Source organism: Coffea arabica, chromosome 2c, assembly GCF_036785885.1.
Source record: "Coffea arabica cultivar ET-39 chromosome 2c, Coffea Arabica ET-39 HiFi, whole genome shotgun sequence".
Taxonomy (NCBI): Eukaryota; Viridiplantae; Streptophyta; class Magnoliopsida; order Gentianales; family Rubiaceae; genus Coffea; species Coffea arabica.
Genome location: NC_092312.1, coordinates 67573589 through 67592116, shown reverse-complemented (window position 1 = coordinate 67592116; position 18528 = coordinate 67573589). Strand labels below are relative to the sequence as shown.

Here is an 18528-nt window from a genome sequence, read left to right as displayed (position 1 = left end):
AGTCCATTTTCAATTGCATTTATTGTGTCAAACAGTTGATGGTGTTACAAATGTTTACAGGTGTATCATCCATTGACAAAAGTAGTTCAATAAGTTGGGACACTTTAGTCCCTCAACTACATAAAACGGATGAATTATAAACAATACTTCATTACATAGGGACATTTAGGTCCCTAAAGTTCAAACAAAAGAGCATGTCAGCCCCTACTGCTTCTTCAAGCATAGCTACATTACACCAGAAACTGCAGCTTATACAGAGAGATAAAATTACATCTTTTCCATCCCAATTACATAGCACCATTTTCCCTCTACTACAGCGTTGCTTCTTTTCCCACATAGATGGACATTTTCTTGTCAAACTCCAATGATGACCTTTATGGCCCAGAGTTGAACAAAAGGATCCATACAACAGTAATAACCCAGTGAACAAACAAGTACATCTTCAGCCTTCTTAGTTTTGCTTCCTGCAGCTTTGAGTTCTCTTGCAACCTCTCAATCTCAGCCTCCAATTTATTTTTTGTTCTTATCAGTCCAGGGATTATATCCTTCGATCTTTGACACATCTCAGGATCCACCCAATCCCAATACCTGCATCCCTCTGATTCCTGCATTAACAACACCATTGAGAGAGTAAATACAAGTTTACTTAGGTGCATTGCATACAAATCAAAATCATAGGGGAAGAAATGCAAACAGATATAATGGAAATGGAATCACCCTGTAATTTGGACATCGACAAAACCTTCTTCCTGGGTTTAAATCAGTCCATGATGTCATCATCAATGCTTGTTTTCCACAGTTGCATGTGCCCCTAACCATCTCTCCTTGGTCTTCTTTCTTATCTTCAGATTTCCGCCAGCTCTCGACCAAGAAGCTCTTACCCCTCATTTCGGTAATTAGGGCACAATCCGTCCCTTTTATGCATTGGATCGGGTCAATTATTTGACCCGATTGTGCTTGATAAAAGGAGGGAAACTACTTTGTGCTAAATACGGTTATTTCTTTTTCTTTTTATATCTTTTCTCTGAATTTCCATCCTTGCCCTTGGTCAGCGGCGCTTGTTTTGCACACTCGAAAAACCCTGATGATTCTGTCGAGTCCGTCAACGGTTATACTTAATTGGGACGGATTCAGTAGTTTGAGGACTTAAGTGTCCCATTTAGAAGTTTAGGGATTGACGTGGGAAACAGGGTATAGTTTAGGGGGTCAAAAGGGAATTTACCCTCTTCTTCTCCAATGGTCCGTGACTGCAACTCCTCCAACTATCTCTTCCTTCTCCCTTCATGGCTGCAACCACCTTATGCCAGCTATAGGTCACAAATCCATTAAAGGTCAAATTCCACCTTAATTAAAATATATGGTGGTTATATCAGGGTTTATGAAAAACTAGCATGGAAGCACATGCGTTGCACGGTTATAAGTTTTATGTACTATGATTCATAATTTTAGATTCATAAAAATAAAATGAAATTTAAATGTTAAAGTATTGTAGCCATCAATCTTCTTCTGCTCTATAAAATGTGTAAAGTACCATTGTAGTATGTTCTGATTGATTTTTAATTTTAGCGGAAAGCTTAGAAAAGCATTAGTGAAGTAAATTAAGATGAAGAAGAATAACTAATTACATCTAAATTCTTAGAACAAAAAAAATTTCATGGTTTTTTAACCAGCTAAATAACTACTTTTATCAAGCCATGTGGTTTGTAATATTTCAAATGCTTCAATAGCTAAATACTTAAGTTAAAATGTTTATCTAGAGACAAGAAATTTATTTAGGGAAAATAGGAAAAACACCCCATTCCTTGACTAGCTATTGTGAAAATTAAACAAATTAATATGTTTGTTGTTCTCTTATTCTTTAGTCATTGAATATGGTAGTTTATCATAAAAAAAATTTTGGTCGTTGAATGTGTTTGCCAAACTATGTTCAAGACGAATGTGATTCCATGGTAAAAATATTTTAACACTAAAAGGTAAACTAAAAATTGACATTGTGCTCCTATTTATTCTTGGCTCAAAATAAAAAATTAAATCTAAAGTTCAATAAAACTAAGATTTACATTAAAGATTTAAGTTGATTTCTTGTCATTGCACAACTTTCTTTTCTATCATCTCAATCAACTACTATTAATAAGAAAAAATACAATTTTAGTCTCCAATGTTTAGTACTCTATATGGTTTTGGTTCTTAAAGTTTAGCATAAACAAATTTGGTTCCCATTTATATCACCTATGTAGTTTTAGGCCCTAAAATTGTAGCAAGAATTAAATGTATGATATGCTCCACTTTGAAGTTGCTAAACTGATAGCTCTCTATTATTGTCCATCCAGATCTTGTATAATTAGTACTATTAATGGTAAACATTATTCATTCATAGCACATATATTTTAGTATATTTGAGTGTGTTTTTGTAGTTGTTTTTAGGGTTACTGTAGACTTCGAACAAAAGAATATGAAAAAACAAAAAGAAATCCATACAGACCTATGTAGTTTATAATGAATTAAAGTAAGATATAAAAAACAAGTACATGCAAACTATACAAGTGCATTTGTAACAAGTGAAAAAGCTTCGACATAGAAACCTTTCAATTGAAGAGCTGTGAACCAAGATAAGAGTCATATAAAGAAAGCCTCTATAACTTGGATAGTTTGATATTTGAACTACTCTCAAATGTACAATCACTTAAGTTTAAAAGATTTATGAAAGCTGGCAAGCACAATCAATTGGGAAATATTATCATAGACTTGGTGAACAATGCAAGTAGTAAGTTTTAAAATACTCTTTCTAATATATGGAAATCTCGTCATCTAATCTAGAAGCCAACAAATTCATATTAGCATAATGAATGTGAAATTGAAATCCGAGTATATTAGCCTCATTCTTGCGGTGGGTGCTACTAAATAGATTTTCCTACATAGAGTTTTTTGTGTGGAATCCATTGGTCAAAATTTCATAAAGACGCTTATTGTCAAATTCTTCTTCCATAACTCACTTTTCATAGATGAAATAGAAGGCAATTTAAAATTGGAAAGGCCAAGAAAAAGTTAGACTTTTCATTCCCTTTAGAATTCATGAGTTGTCCCTCAAAAAAGTTATTGTTATTCATATTTAATATATAATAGCAAATTAGTCACACTAAATTAAAGTAAAAGGTAATAAAACAAGTAAAAAAATGTCACACGCAAATCGCACGAACATATTTCTAAAAAATAAAATCTTTATGTCGAATATGTTGACTGGATATTTCATCTAGTTCATTATCAATTTCTTTTTCCATAACTTACTTTTTGTGGCTAAAATAAAGGGAATGCAAGAGGAAATAGAAAAATAATAGCTAATATCATTCTTTTTATAATATCAAAAAAGTTTGAAGTTAAAGTGGAAGCTCATGCGAGAACAAATGGCTAAGGAAAAATGCTAGTTTTTTCTTTTCTTGTAATTATTAGTCGCCCCTCAAAATGTTATTGCATTTGTCTTTAACAATAATGGATTCACACTGAATCAAAACGTCAAGAAACAAGTAAAAAACCTTTAACATGCATGATTTTTTAGTGGAAACTTTTTTTTTTTATTCTCAACGTAGCTTAGTGTCCAAAATTGAGGTAGCTTAGTGTCCAAATTATTCTCAACATAGATTTCTAACAAATAAAAAAAAGTTTCCACTAAAAAATCTTTCAATAAAGAGCTACCATGATATCTAGGAAGGCTCCAAAACTGAGGTAGCTTAGTGTCCAAATTATTCTCAAATATAAAATTACTCAAGTTCAAAACTTTTTGAAGCTAGCTAGTATCAAATCTCCCTTGAGGATTCTAATAGTTTCACTTAGCACTCCTTAATTTTGAAAAAAATCACTTGCCTCCGCTACTTCTAACTTTTGTAATATTGTCAATTCATTTTAAAATATATTAGTCAAAAGCTAATTTTTGGATAGGGAAGATGTTTTCATTCCAAAAGTATACCCTTCTCTTACAACATTGAAACCCAAAACCAGAACTTATATAGGACTTTCAGAGATGACATATTATTATCTAAAATGAATCCATGTCCCCTTGGAGACTGTTTTGCTAGGTACAAAGTGAAAAGAAGAACACGTAATTTTCATTTAAATATAGGGTTTTCAATCATGGTCTTAACTTAAACAGAATTCAACTATCCTTATTAACCATGAAACAAGTCTTAATCATTAAGCTAGATAAGAGAAAATATATAATGTTAATCAATACCTATTATGTCCATACACGAAAATCATATTTTGAGACAAGTTGCAGGTAAAATACACGAAGTCCCCTTATGGTATCATCCAAAGACACAAAATGTAACGACTCCACCTCTCCCAAGGGCGTACCCTAAGCTATCAACGGGCCGCCTACTAAACTCTCGCCAAAACTCGATAGCAAACCACAGAATCAAACCCAATATACAACCTTGCCACAAAATACGCTAAATACAACTCTTACATATAGTTGTTTGCCAAAGTAACTTAAAATACAAAAGAGAGTTTAAACTTACAATTCCCAATCAAAACAGTATAATACCTTAAACACTTAGTCTAACTAAAACAAAAGCTAAGTGTTAATTCCCCGAATCACGATCCAATCCTACTAAGGAAAATAAAAGGAAGGGTATGAGTTTGCACCCAATGAGGTCTAAGAAAAACATGCAATTTAAGAAATCAATTATTTCACATATATAAGTCGACAAGAAGCATAACAAGAGATATCATTAAAATCCATATATCAATCATGAAGGATACGGAGCACTGGCAAACACTTGATCAATCAGTAATTCAAGTAGTCGACACTCCGTCAACTTTCATGCCCATGTAGAATCACCACTCCATCCACTTTTCACCCCCTACCGGGCCCACACACCAACAAAATTTCAAGAATTGGTATTACTCGAATATACCCAAAACAGTATGGATCTAACACATATATATTACCCAAGGTTCGTTAATCGAGTTGACCAAGCCCTTGCCAGCCCAACCTCAAATAACTAGCTGTTGGGTTTTAGGATCCCCACATATCAAGAATATCATGTCACATTCACTTATACCAATAACAATTCAATAGGATTGAGTGTGATAAAATACACACTCGTCCGATCCTAAACAAGTTCACAATCATGTCATTTTCTCAAATTCATTGACATATCAAGCATATATATAGTGCTACCATGCACTTAGAACACTCACCAAGTAGCACTTAAACGTCTACAGAAGGCTCTCTTGCACCCTCAGATTGCAACTTTGGCAAACAATTACAACATATAAGTGAACCCTTAGTATTCACCAAATCAATTCACTTAAACACGAAAACTTTGTTTTCAAAATAGTCGACTTTAGTGTTCTAGACACTTCAACCCATTTAGACTTTAAAAATCGACAATTCAAGTGAAAATACAACTTTCCAATAGAGCAATTGCATTTCGAAAGTTCAAACAAGGCTTTCCACTCCTACAGTTTTCTAGTAGGCAATTCATAGCAAAAGTTCACTTTTCAATTACCTCATTCATAGCTTTTGTCCCAAAATCATCTTATCAACAAGAATCACAGTTTTATAGGGTTTCTTAAACTAAACCAACCAAACTTTCATGAAAACAAAGATCCAAAGTCAAATCAATTCATAAAATTGTTAACCGCTAAACTTTGGAGGAAATCTTACTTTTCCTTCTTTTTAACTTCAAAATTTTGATCCAAAATCATTATACATACCAAGATCAAGTTCCAATAGAACCTTTTGAGCTAAAATTCATCCAAAACAGTTTTTAAAATAAAAAAATTAAAGTTGGGATTTTAGCTCACAAATTCGGCTAATCTTAGGCCATTTTTCCAACTTTCAGAAGTCTACTTTTCCAACAAGATAACCCACCTTACCACTTCATTTTCTTACAAATTTGTCAACATACCTCAACCAACATATATAGAATCAAGTAGCATCAATTTCCTAAAAAAAATTTCTGCTCAAGTGTACAAACAAGCCTCAGATTCAAGGAAGGCAATGCTGAAAATTTTGCCCATGATAATTGGCCATCTAAACCAAAAATTTCAGCATACATATTCTTCAATTTTTACCAACAATCACCATAAATCACACTCAAATTCTCAAAGGTTTCATCAATCATTAACCCTAGGATATCAAAGATAAAATCCACCATAAATCACACTCAAATCCTCAAGGGTTTCAAGTAGATTGATGAAAGGATAGCTTGGAACTTCAAGAATCTCAAGAAAATTTGAAGTCTCTCACTCTCTCTTCCTCTCTCTATGTTCGGCCAATCAAGGGAGAAAGAATGAAGGCTTTTAGTTGTTTTTGGAATTAAAATACAAGCCACAAGAAAGGTTGCCAAATCAACTTTGAATAGTAATTAAATAGTGTTCTCTACTTAAGATTTCTTAATTTCAACCCTTAACTTTTCTAACCTTCTTTCTAACTCCCAAAATCTTCCTTAACTTCACTAATATCTCAACTTATTTTTTTCTAGGGTTTTGGCCAAATGCATTAATAAGTCACGAAATCAACAATTTTCAAGAAATTAATCGCTCAAAGGTTAAAATAAGTAAGAGAAACTCGTTCACCACTTAACAAGTACTAAATGAATGCAAACTTTATAAAAATATAATTTAAATCAAAATGCAAATAGTTGGGAAGTGAGAAAATAATTTTCTGGGTCATCACATTCTCGCCCCCCCTTAAAAGAATTTCGTCCTTGAAATTCTCACTTGGTCTAGCGAACAGATCTGGATAGTTCTTTTGAATTTCCTCCTTCCTCTCCCAAGTTGCTTCTTCAATTCCATGGTTTCTTCACAGGACTTTCACCAAAAGGATTTTCTTCCCTCTTAACTCTTTCACTTCCCAATCCAAAAGTTGTACTGGCTATTCCTTATAAGTCAACGACTTGTCAATCTCTAAGTCCTCAAGTTGGAGTACATGAGTCGGATCTGGATGATACTTCTTAAGTACAGAGATATGAAAAATATCATAGATTTTAGAAAGATTTAAAGGCAACTCCAAGCGATATGCTACGCTTCCCACTCGTTGTAAAATCTTAAATGGTCCCACATACCTCGGTTTGAGTTTCTTCCTTTTTCCTGTCATGATACTAGCTTTCAATGGTGTAATCTTAAGGTAAAACCCTATCCCCAATTTCAAACTCTAAGTCATTTTTTCGATTGTCTACGTACCTTTTCTGCTAACTCTGAGCTGCTTGAATTCTTTGTCGTATAATTTTTACCTTTTCATAAGCATCTTCAATCCACGGTAACGTGGTTGAATCCACTATTTTCTTTCCCCTATTTCTTCCCAATAAATTGGGGAACACCATTTTCTCCTGTAAAGAGTTTCATATTGAGCCATTTGGATAGTCGAGTGATAGTTATTATTATAGGAAAACTCTACCAAGGTTAGATATTGCCCCCAAATTTCTCTAAAATCCAAAATGCAAGTCCTCAACATATCTTCAAGGGTCTGAATCGTCCTTTCTGATTATCCATCCATCTAAGGGCGGTAAGTAATGCTAAAATTCAACTTAGTACCCAAAATTTCTTGTACTTTCTGCCAAAACTTAGACACAAACCTGGAATCTTTGTCTGACACTATATTTACTGACACCCCATGTAATCTCACAATCTCATCCAAGTAGAGTTTAGCTAATTTCTCCAAAGGATACTTCATGTTAATCGACAAGAAATGAGCAGTCTTAGTTCAACGATCGACTATCACCCAAATTACATCATAACCCTTCTAAGTCCTTGGTAACCCCGACACGAAATTCATGGTAATGTACTCCCATTTTCATTCAGATATTTCTAACAGCTGCAGTAATCCTGAGGATTTTTGGTGTTCTGCTTTCACCGGTTGACAAACAAGACAGGTCTGAACAAACCATGCTATTTTCCTATTCATATTATCCCACCAATATAATTGTTTCAAATCTCTGTATATTTTATTACTCCCCGGATGTATTGAATACTATGAGCGGTGAGTTTTTTCTGAAATCTCTTTTTTTTTATTTCATCATCCCTTGGCACGACTACTCGATTTCTAAACCTTAAAATTCCATCGGATCCCAAGTAAAATTCTAAAAGTTCTCCTCTTTGCACTTTCTCGCTCCACTTGTAAACCACAGGGTCTCCTTTTTGAGCTTCCTTAATGCGTTCCAATATAGTAGACCTTATAACTATATTCCCACAAATCACTTTTTGATACTCAATTCGAGGAATCCACTCACTAATCGTTTCTAATAATTGTCATTCCTTAATCATAAGTCTGACTATTTGAACTTTTCGACTAGTGCATCAACTACTACATTAGCCTTTTCCGGATGATAATTAATGGTGCAATCATAATCTTCCAAAAATTTCATCCACTGACGTTGCCTCAAATTCAATTCTTTTTTAGAGAACAAATATTTAAGGCTTTTATGATCTGTATACACCTCAAAAGTCACGCCATATAAGTAATACCTCCACTTCTTTACGGAGAATATCACTGCGGCTAACTCCAAATCATAAGTCGGATAATTCTGCTTGTGGGGTTTCAATTTTCTAGATACATAAGCTATTACTTTTCTTTTTTGTATCAATACACTACCTAACTCTTCTTTCGATGCATCAGTATACACCATGAAACCATCTCTTCCACTTGGTAAAGTCAAAATCGATACACTAGTCAACTGCTTTTTCAACTCATGAAAACTAGCCTCACACTTAGCACCCCAAATAAATTTGTTATTTTTTTTTGTTAACTCAGACAACGGCCTAGCAATCTTGAAAAAATTTGGGATAAATCGACGGTAATAACCTGCTAAACCCAAGAAACTATGAATCTCAGTGAAATTTTCTAGTTGCTTCCACTTAGATACCGCATTCACCTTCGCTAAGTCCACAGTCATTCCATCCTTAGAAATTACATGGCCAAGGAAGTATATCTCATCCAACCAAAACTCGCACTTGCTAAATTTAGCATACAATTAATGTTCCTTTAGGGTTTTCAATACTATCCTCAAATGGTATTCATGGTCTTCCTTTGTTTTCGAGTATACCAAAATATCATCGATAAAGATCACTACAAACTGATCCAGATAAAGTTTAAAAATTTGATATATTAGATCCATAAAAGCTGTTGGGGCATTAGTCAATCCACAAGGCATCACTAAAAATTCGAAATGCCCGTATCTAGAATTAAAAGTAATTTTGGGTACATCCTCTTCTTTGATCCATAATTGATAGTACCTTTGTCTAAGATCCAAATTAAAAAACACCACAATTCCTTGTAATTGATTAAACAATTCATCTATGTGAGAAAAATGATACTTATTCTTAATAGAAACATCATTCAAACTCCCATCATTCTTAATAGTAACATCATTCAACTCTCGATGGTCGATGCACAGTTTCAAACTCCCATCTTTCTTTATAACAAATAGGACTGGAACTCCTCAAGGTGAATCACTCTTGCGTATAAATTCTCGCTCCAGTAAATCTTGTAGTTGCAACTTCAAGTCTTTCAACTCAATTCATGCAGTCCCTGGCAGCAAGTCGATCTTCAACTCCACCTCTCTCTCAGGTGATAACGAGACCAACTCCTTAGGAAAAACGTCGGAAAAATTTTTCACTATTGGTACGTACATCTTCCAATTTTACTTGATTCCCTGAGGTATTAATTAAGAAGGCTAAGTACTCTCAAGCTCCTTTACATAACAATTTCTTAACTCGAATTCTTGAAACAAAAGCTGATGAGACTAACTTTCCTCTCACATCCATCCTTAGTGTTGCTTCCCCTGGAATGCACAATTTCACAACTTTCATCTTACAATCCAATCAAGCAAGATATTGAACTAGCCAATCCATCTCCAAAATGACTCATATCTCTTAATTGGTAAACTTATTAGGTCAGCCAACAACGTACGCTCTTCAATCCAAATCTCGCAATTTTCATACATCAAGTTAGAGGTCCAGCAATGATCCCCCGTGGATGTTCTAACTTCAGAATCATAAGGCAATTTAACAGGCTTTACATCTACTCCACTCATAAAATTAGGTTTCACAAATGAATGAGTCGCACCAGGGTCTATTAAAATTTTAGCTAAGCGATAGAATATAGAGATCGTACCTTCTATAATCTCAGTCGAGTAAGGGATTTGTTGATGATCCAAGACATAAACCCTAATCGGCGCTTTAAAACTACCCCCTCCTGAACTCATTGACTTAGTAGCAGGCTTATCTGATCGTTGAGCGTTGCTTTCTTCTAAAAACATGAGCGAGCAAGTAGAAATTTGATACTCGGCATTTTCGTAGCGTAAACACTTTTTTCCTTTCCTCTAACAATTGTTCTCAATATGACCGGATTTTTCACAATAACCACAGGGTGCATGAGAGGTTACTCTCTGGCCTCCTTGTAAGGTATTCTTTGACTGTCCCAGACCACCTTGGCCTCTTCTCGCTGGAATCACTCTAGGTAACTTTAGCATTCTAACTCCATCGGTCTCTCCGCCAACCTTAGAAGGTGGCATGCTCTTATTGGTTTACCCTAATGTGCCACTCGGCACATTTCTTTTTCTCGCTTGAAAGCCTTTAATTTGAATCCGTGCACTCTCGACCCTCTGACCCTTTTCTAATGCCTCGACAAAAGTATCAATCCGGGTTACTGCTAAAGCCTCTTGAATCTCCACATTTAACCATTGTATAAATCTCCTTACCCTTTTCCGCTCAATCATGACCAATCTTGGAGCAAATTTTGAAAGTCTAGTAAATTGAGTTTCATACTCTGCCATACTTAAATTACCTTGTCGAAATCTTATGAAGTCGTCCTCTCTTTTCTCTTGAATCAAAGGAAGAAGGTACTTCTCGTTAAACTCTCTCACGAAATTTGTCTAAATCCAAGGGGTCTAGTTTCTCTCCCACTTAATTCTCACTACATTCCACCAAGATCGAGCCGCTCCCTCAAATTGAAGAACGGCGAAGGTCACTTGCCGTTCTTCGATGTAATTTAGGGCAGTAAAGATATCGATCATCCTTTCGATCCAACTATCAGCTATCTCAAGATCAGGCCCTCACAAGAACTTAGGTAGGAAGAATTTTTGAAATCGTTCCAAAACTCTGTCAACTCCTCCCTCAAGACCCCCAGGTTGAAACACGGGTTCTTGACCTTGCCTGTCCACTATCCTCTCTAAGAGGTTAGTCATTCGATTAATGATCATAGCCATTTGGTCATTTACTTTAGCCATTCGCCCTCGATTTTGATCGACTGCTGATTCTTGGTCACCCTTTTGCTCTTGGGGTTGCTTACGTCCCCGACCACGATCTCGATCTTGACTTCGATCATCCATGATTTTAATGCAAGTCTAAACATGCATAAGCAGAATTTAACTACATGTACAAGCTATAACACCAATTAAAAATAAAATAAACATTTTATTCATAATAGCAAGTCATAGACATGTACATCCGACCAAAAGAGTTCATAAGATTTTCCAAATTAGGGGAGATGGGTCAGAATACACAAAATACAACATCCCAAGTTTCATCAAAAACATAAAATCTCAAAAGAAGCCCCATCTATCAACTATCCCCTATACATAAAAAGGAAGGACTTTCAACGTGCACTATCCTAGTCCATAACAGAGCCAGTAGACTCATTCTCATGAGCAGAACTAGTTGCATCTCCCTCTCTACGGGCTCCATCGCCCTGGCCTTCCACAGGTACATTAGTATCGATCACCCCATGGAGTAGCGCTCCACATTCGTCGATAATACTCCTAGCTCGGGCATTGACCTCTCTAACCACCCTAGTGAGACGGCCATTAACTACCTGCAGCTGCTCTCTAAAAGCATTTGTCCTCTCTTGCTCCATCAATATGTCCTCCTGGAGCTCCTGAATCCTATCAGCCTGCATCCTCACGATGCCTCTCATCCTCTGAATCTCAATCCGAGCCCTACGATTGGCTCCAGCTAACCTCCTCCTCTCATCATCTATGGCTAGGACCACTCGATTAGGATACGAGTAGGTCCTCCAACAGTCACAAGGTCGAATGCGGTGTCCAGGTTCCCAACGCCGGAAAGGTCCTCCAGATCCCTCTTGATAAGTGATAACTTGACGTGGTGTCGCTGGATCCACATTACCATTATTCCCTCCTTCCATATCCTGCATAACAACAGAAGAAGAAATTTAGATTTACTTACCAAGTTTAAACACTAACACTTGTCACTACTTAAACAATTCCTAACTTAACAAGTCATTCTAGCACTCTTAATACTTCACATCTACAAGACTTCCTATTCGGCCTAGATTACTCCGAAACTTAAGTTCTGATATCAACTGCGACGACCCCATATCTGCCAAGAGCATACCCTAAAATATCAACGGGTCGCCTGCCCAACTCTCGCCAAAACTCGATAACAAATCACATAATCAAATCTAACATACAACCTTGCCACAAAATACACTAAATACAACTTATACATATAATTGTTTGCCAAAGCAACTTAAAATACAAAAGAGAATTTAAACTTACAATTTCCAATCAAAACAATATAATACCCTAAACACTTGGTCTAACTAAAACAAAAGTTAAGTGTTAATTCTCCGAATCACGATCCAATCATGCTAAGAAAAACAAAAGGAAGGATATGAGCTTGCACCCAGTGAGATCTAAGAAAGACATGCAATTTAAGAAATCAATTATTTCACATATATAAGTCAACAAGAAGCATAACAAGAGGTATCATGTAAGCACATCATTAAAATCCATATATCAATCATGAAGGATACGGAGCATTGGCAAATACTTGATCAATCAGTAATTCAAGTAGTTAACACTCCGTCAATTTTCATGCCCATGTTGAATCACCACTTCATGCCACTCCATTCACCTTTCACCCCCTACCGGGCCCGCACGCCAACAAAATTTCAAGAATTGATATTACTCTAGTATATCGAGAACAGTATGGATCCAACACATATATATTACCTAAAGTTCGTTAATCGAATTGACCAAGCACTTGTCGGTCCAACCTCGAATAACTAGCAGTTGGGTTTTGGGGCCCCCACATATCAAGAATACCATGTCACATTCACTTATAACAATAACAATTCAGTAGGATCGATGCGATAAAGTACACACTTGCCTGATTATAAACAAGTTCACAATCATGTCATTTTCTCAAGCTTATTGACATATCAAGCACATATACAGTGCTACCATGCACATAGAGCACTCACCAAGTAGCACTTAAGCGTCTACAGAAGAATCTCCTGCACTCTTAGATTGCAACCTTGGCAAACAATTACAACATATAAGTGAACCCTTAGTGTTCACCAAATCAATTCACTTAAACACGAAAACTTTGTTTTCAAATTAGTCGACTTTAGTGTCCTAGATACTTCAACCCATTTAGGCTTTAAAAATTGACAATTTAAATGAAAATACAACTTTTCAATAGAGCAATTGCATTTCTAAAATTCAAACAAGGCTTTCCACTCCTACAGTTTTCTAGCATGCAATTCATAGCAAAAGTTCACTTTTCGATTACTTCATTCGTAACTTTTGTTCCAAAATCATCTTATAAACAAGAATCACAGTTTTATAGGGTTTCTTGAACTAAACTGACCAAAATTTCATTAAAACAAGGATCCAAAGTCCAATCAATCCATTACTTTGGAGGAAATCTTACTTTTCCCCCTTTTTAACTTCAAAATTTTGATCCAAAATCATTACACATACCAAGATCAAGTTCTAATAGAACCTTTTGAGCTAAAATTCATCCACAACAGTTTTAAAATAACAAAATTAAAGTTGGGGTTTTAGCTCACTATTTCGATTAATCTTAGGCCATTTTTTCAGCTTGCACAAGTCCACTTTTCCAACAAGATAATCCACCTAACTACTTTATTTTCTTACAAATTTTTCAACATATCTCAACCAACATACATAGAACCAAGTAGCATCAATTTTCTAAAAAAAATTCCAGCTCAAGTGTACAAACAAGCCTCAAATTCAAGGAAGGCAAAGTTGAAATTTTTGACCATGATAATTGGCCATCTAAACCAAAAATTTCAGCATACATACTCTTCAATTTTCACCAACAATCACCATAAATCATACTCAAATCCTCAAAGTTTCATCAATCATTAACCCTAAGATATCAAGACGCAAAAATCCACTATAAATCATGCCGCACCCCATTTTTTACGATGAAAAGATATATTTGAAATCGTATTTACAAAAGATGCAATTTTATTTTAAAATAAGTGAAAAAGGACCTAGAATGAAATTTAAAAAAAAATGACGGTTTGGGTCCAAAATTTAGTCTAAAAAATTTTTTTAAGAAAAATAGGAGTCGCCACTTGATATTGAATTTTGGTATACCAAGTCACCTAAAAATATTTTTAACAAAAAGAAAATAAAACCCTTTTTCCACAACTCCAGATCTTTAAAAACAAGAGAAAATGAATTCGGGAGTCACGATTGAAAAAAGGAAAGGCAAAGATTCGATCGACTCAAATCTAAGGCACTCTTTCAACTTAGTCGAAACTAGTTGCGAGATATAGTCAAAATTTCTTTAATCTAACTCCTAAATTTATCACGTTTGGGTGTTTCCTACATTGTTGCAAATATAAATTTATAGAAAATATCAAAAGGGACAAAATATCCATTCAACGGTTTAATTGATACCAATTGCATTAATTGCGAAATCCAAACTAATCCCTTGAAAGGGGTCACGAGTATGCATAAATGAAATTCAAATAAAAGAAAAAAAATTAAATTATATATCTAGATATAAGTGACCAAGTAATAGGAATGTGGCATAATGAGTACAGGCGACAAAAAATCGTGACGTAATTTTCTTATATAAGGATGAATGGGATATTTAATGCATAACGATGAATGAGGTATTTAAACTAAAAAATTATAATCACCCCATTTCCCTTGTTTGAAGAATAATTCTCCTAATATAGACAAGTAAATGAACTCGCTTAAATGAGATGCAATTCTAAATTATACGATTAACACATATAGAGGGTAGGGAATAGAGGATAATATAATAGGAAATATCATGCAAATGCAAAAAATTCCTAAAAAATATGCATGAAAATATAATAAATGTCACGCAAGAGATGAATCTAACGCATGAACGATCTAAAGGTCTAGCGTTGGACTAACCCATTTCTAAAAATCCTTACTAGCATTGGACAAACATGTAAGCGGAGGGAGAAGCCACAATTAATATTGAACTAGTGTGGTGACATCAAGCATTAATAATAAATAGTACAACAAATAAGGCATAAATTAAAATAAATAAACAAATAAGAACACATAGCACGTAACACGTAAACATAATATCTAGATGTAAAAATCTTAAGGAAAACGGATAAATCATATAACACATAAACCACATAAACACACAAAACCTACCTATTATAACAAGGAATCTAACTACAATCTAAAATAGGGAAATATAAAAAATAAAACCTATCTATTTTATCTATTATAATAGGGGACCTAATTACAATTTAAAGTGAGAAAACATGATAGAATAAACCTATTTATCCTATCTATTATATTGGTCTATCTAATTACAATTTTTTAAAAAGAAAATATTACCTATCTATTACATTTTGAAGTATTTAAACACCTCTCAAACAATTGTAAAATTAATAAAACAAACATAAAAAAATTTGAATGATCATTTGAATCAAATAAATAACAAATCATATAAAAATATATAAACACATAGGAGTACATAAAAGCACGTAATTAACATTTAAATAATAATATAGGTACCTCCCTTTTGAAGTGGTGACTAAACGAAAGTCAAATTGTCCTATTTATACTCAAAAGAATCATGACACCAATTTAATTGAAAATAATACTAATGATAAAATACTAAATTCACATTGACATGTCAAACATAAAGGAATTTAAGAACATCTTAAAAATCACAAGTTAAATATGTTCAAAAGTAACATAATTAGCTATTAAAGAAAAAAAATAATTATAACAAAGGGAGTCAAAATTCATTAGGAACTGAATTGCAAAAATTGAAAAAATTTTGGGTCAAAATTATAATTTTCAAAGTTTAGGGGTCAAAATTAAATAAAGATAAAGTTAAGGACCAAAATATAATTAATTTAAGAACCTAAGTGAAAGAAATTTAAAATTTTTGAGCCACAGTGAAATTTCTCAAAAGGCCAAGGACAAAATTGCAAAAAATGGCTTCTGATTTCTTAAGAGTAAAGACCATTGGCCCACTTTATGATTTATTGGGCTAAAATTCTCTTTGGCCCGAAGCAAAACAAAATTGAAAAGGAATGGATCAGCCACTAAGTTTACTAAGATAAGCCTGATGAAAAGGGATTGGACTTGAACCCAAAACCCACATGAAAGCCCGGAAAAATAAAACTCTAGCCCAACCAAAAAATTAAGAGACCAGCCCACCAGAAAAAAAAAATTAGCCCAATCCATTTTCTTTTCTTTTCTTCTTTTTTCCTTCTCCTTCCCATCCATAGCTTCTTCTTCTTCTGCTCCGGCCAACTGGAGCTCCAACCACCGGCTGCCATGGCCGCCACCGCCGTCACTGGCAAATTTTCCGGTCACCAAATTTCACCAAAATACATTCTCTCACTCGATTTTTCGCGTAGAATCCGTTTTTGAAATTAATTTTTACAAAAAATGAATCGAAAGTGGCGAAAATAGCAAAAGTCAGCCAAGTTTTTATTTTTTTTAAAACACTCAAACCTTCACCAAAAATCATAAAATTTATACTACAACACTCCTTACAACTTCTATAATACAACAATGATTTTAATTTGACAAGAAAACAACATAAAAGGGCTAAAATAAAGCAAAAAAGCCCCTAAAAATCCTTTTTTTTTTTTTTTTTGCCTTTTAGACTACCAAATTGACAAAACTTAATTAAATAACCTCTCCAAACCATTAACTAGTCATGATTATTCATTTTAACAACAATATATGTACAAAATTAACATTTTTATTCGGTTTTCCATCTTGGCATTTTTTCAAACAGTTAAGATGAGTATAAAAAAACCATTCTTCTTTTCCTAATTTTGTTCATGACCTATCTCAAAATTCAGCAACCCAACAACCAAGGAAGCCAGCAAAAGCAAAAGAAAATTAAACAATGAAGCATGGATTTAACGTGCTAAACAAAACTAAAAAATTTACCTCAATGTAGGTGGCAATCCCTTGGTTGAAATTTTTGATGCAAATTCCCAAGCTCTAATTGTCCAACCGATTGCTGCCTCCCTTTTTGTTGTGTGCGAGTGTGTTGGGAAAATATTGGGAGAGAGGAGGGCCGAGGGTGAGAATGAGAGTGAGGGCTGAAGTTTTTTTTTTTTTTTTTTTTGGTTAAGAAAATGAGAGGGAGCCTTGAGAGAGAGCCGAGAGAAGAGTTGAGAGTTGGAGTCTTGGTTCTTGTCAAAAGGCAAAAAGAAATGGGTGAGTAGTTTTTTGTCAAATGATGAATTTTGACCCAAATGACAAGAAAGGTGAACAGAGATTGCGTGTAAAAATGGATTAATACTGCATTTGGCGAAACAAAATAATTAGGATGATTTTTTATTTCTTGGTTTTCTTTTTGTTCTTTTTTTTTTTTGTTTTTTCTGTGTTTGATTTTTTCTTTTCCTAAAAGAAACCTGTAAAAATGAGAAAAATGTGCATTAAAATGCAAAAAAAAAATGAATAACTCATTAAATAGAAAAAATTCAAAAAAATATTAAAAATTGATAAAAATTTGATGTCTACGAATCACACTCAAATTCTCAAGAGTTTCAAGTAAATTGATGAATGGGTACTTTGAAACTTCAAGAATTTCAAGAAAATTTGAAATCTCTCACTCTCTCTTCCTCTCTCTATGTTAAGCCACCCAAGGGATTAGGATGTGTTTGGATTGCATTTTTCATGATTTTTCATGAAAAAATTATTGTAGCGATTTGATGTATGTGAAGGAAAAAAGTAATAGGAAAATGTGATTACAGAAAACGATGTAATTTTTCGACGAAAAACAGCAATCCAAACAAGGCCTTAGTTGTTTTTGGAATTAAAATACAAACCACGAGAAAGGTTCTCAAGTCAGCTTTGAATAGGGATCAAATAGTGTCCTCCACTTAAACTTTTTTATTATTAACCTTTAGCTTTTCTAACCTTCCTTTTAACTCTCAAAATCTTTCTTAACTTCACTAATATCTCAACTTATTTTCTTTTAGGGTTTTGGCCAAATTCATTAATAAGTCATGAAAATAACAATTTTGAAGAAATTAATTGCTCAAAGGTTAAAATAAGTAAGTAAGAGAAACTCATTTACCACTTAACAAGTAAATTCACTAAATGAATGCAAACTTTATAAAAATATAATTTAAATAAAAATGTAAATAGTTGGGAGGTAAGAAAATAATTTTCTAGGTCATCACACAAAACTTATTCTTTAAAAATCTCACATTACCACTTTACACTTTTAACTAAAATGGAAATTTGATTTCTGACCTGCCACCGATGATATTCTTTTTTT

The 18528-nt window shown here is 34.0% G+C and overlaps 1 protein-coding gene across 1 annotated transcript; it reads right to left on the bottom strand.

Moving 5' to 3' along the window:
- Window positions 1-11395: 11395 nt before the first annotated feature.
- Window positions 11396-17447, bottom strand: LOC113727516 (uncharacterized). The gene is made up of 2 exons (XM_027251734.2): window positions 17187-17447; window positions 11396-12145 (listed from the first exon to the last, which is right to left on the bottom strand). The coding sequence occupies exon 2, from the start codon at window positions 12140-12142 to the stop codon at window positions 11612-11614; it is 531 nt and encodes a 176-aa protein (XP_027107535.1). The 5' UTR covers window positions 12143-12145; window positions 17187-17447; the 3' UTR covers window positions 11396-11611.
- Window positions 17448-18528: the final 1081 nt, after the last annotated feature.

Bases quoted from the DNA above. Each gene is read 5' to 3' on its own strand.
- LOC113727516 (XM_027251734.2), bottom strand. From the start codon at position 12,142: ATGGAAGGAGGGAATAATGGTAATGTGGATCCAGCGACACCACGTCAA.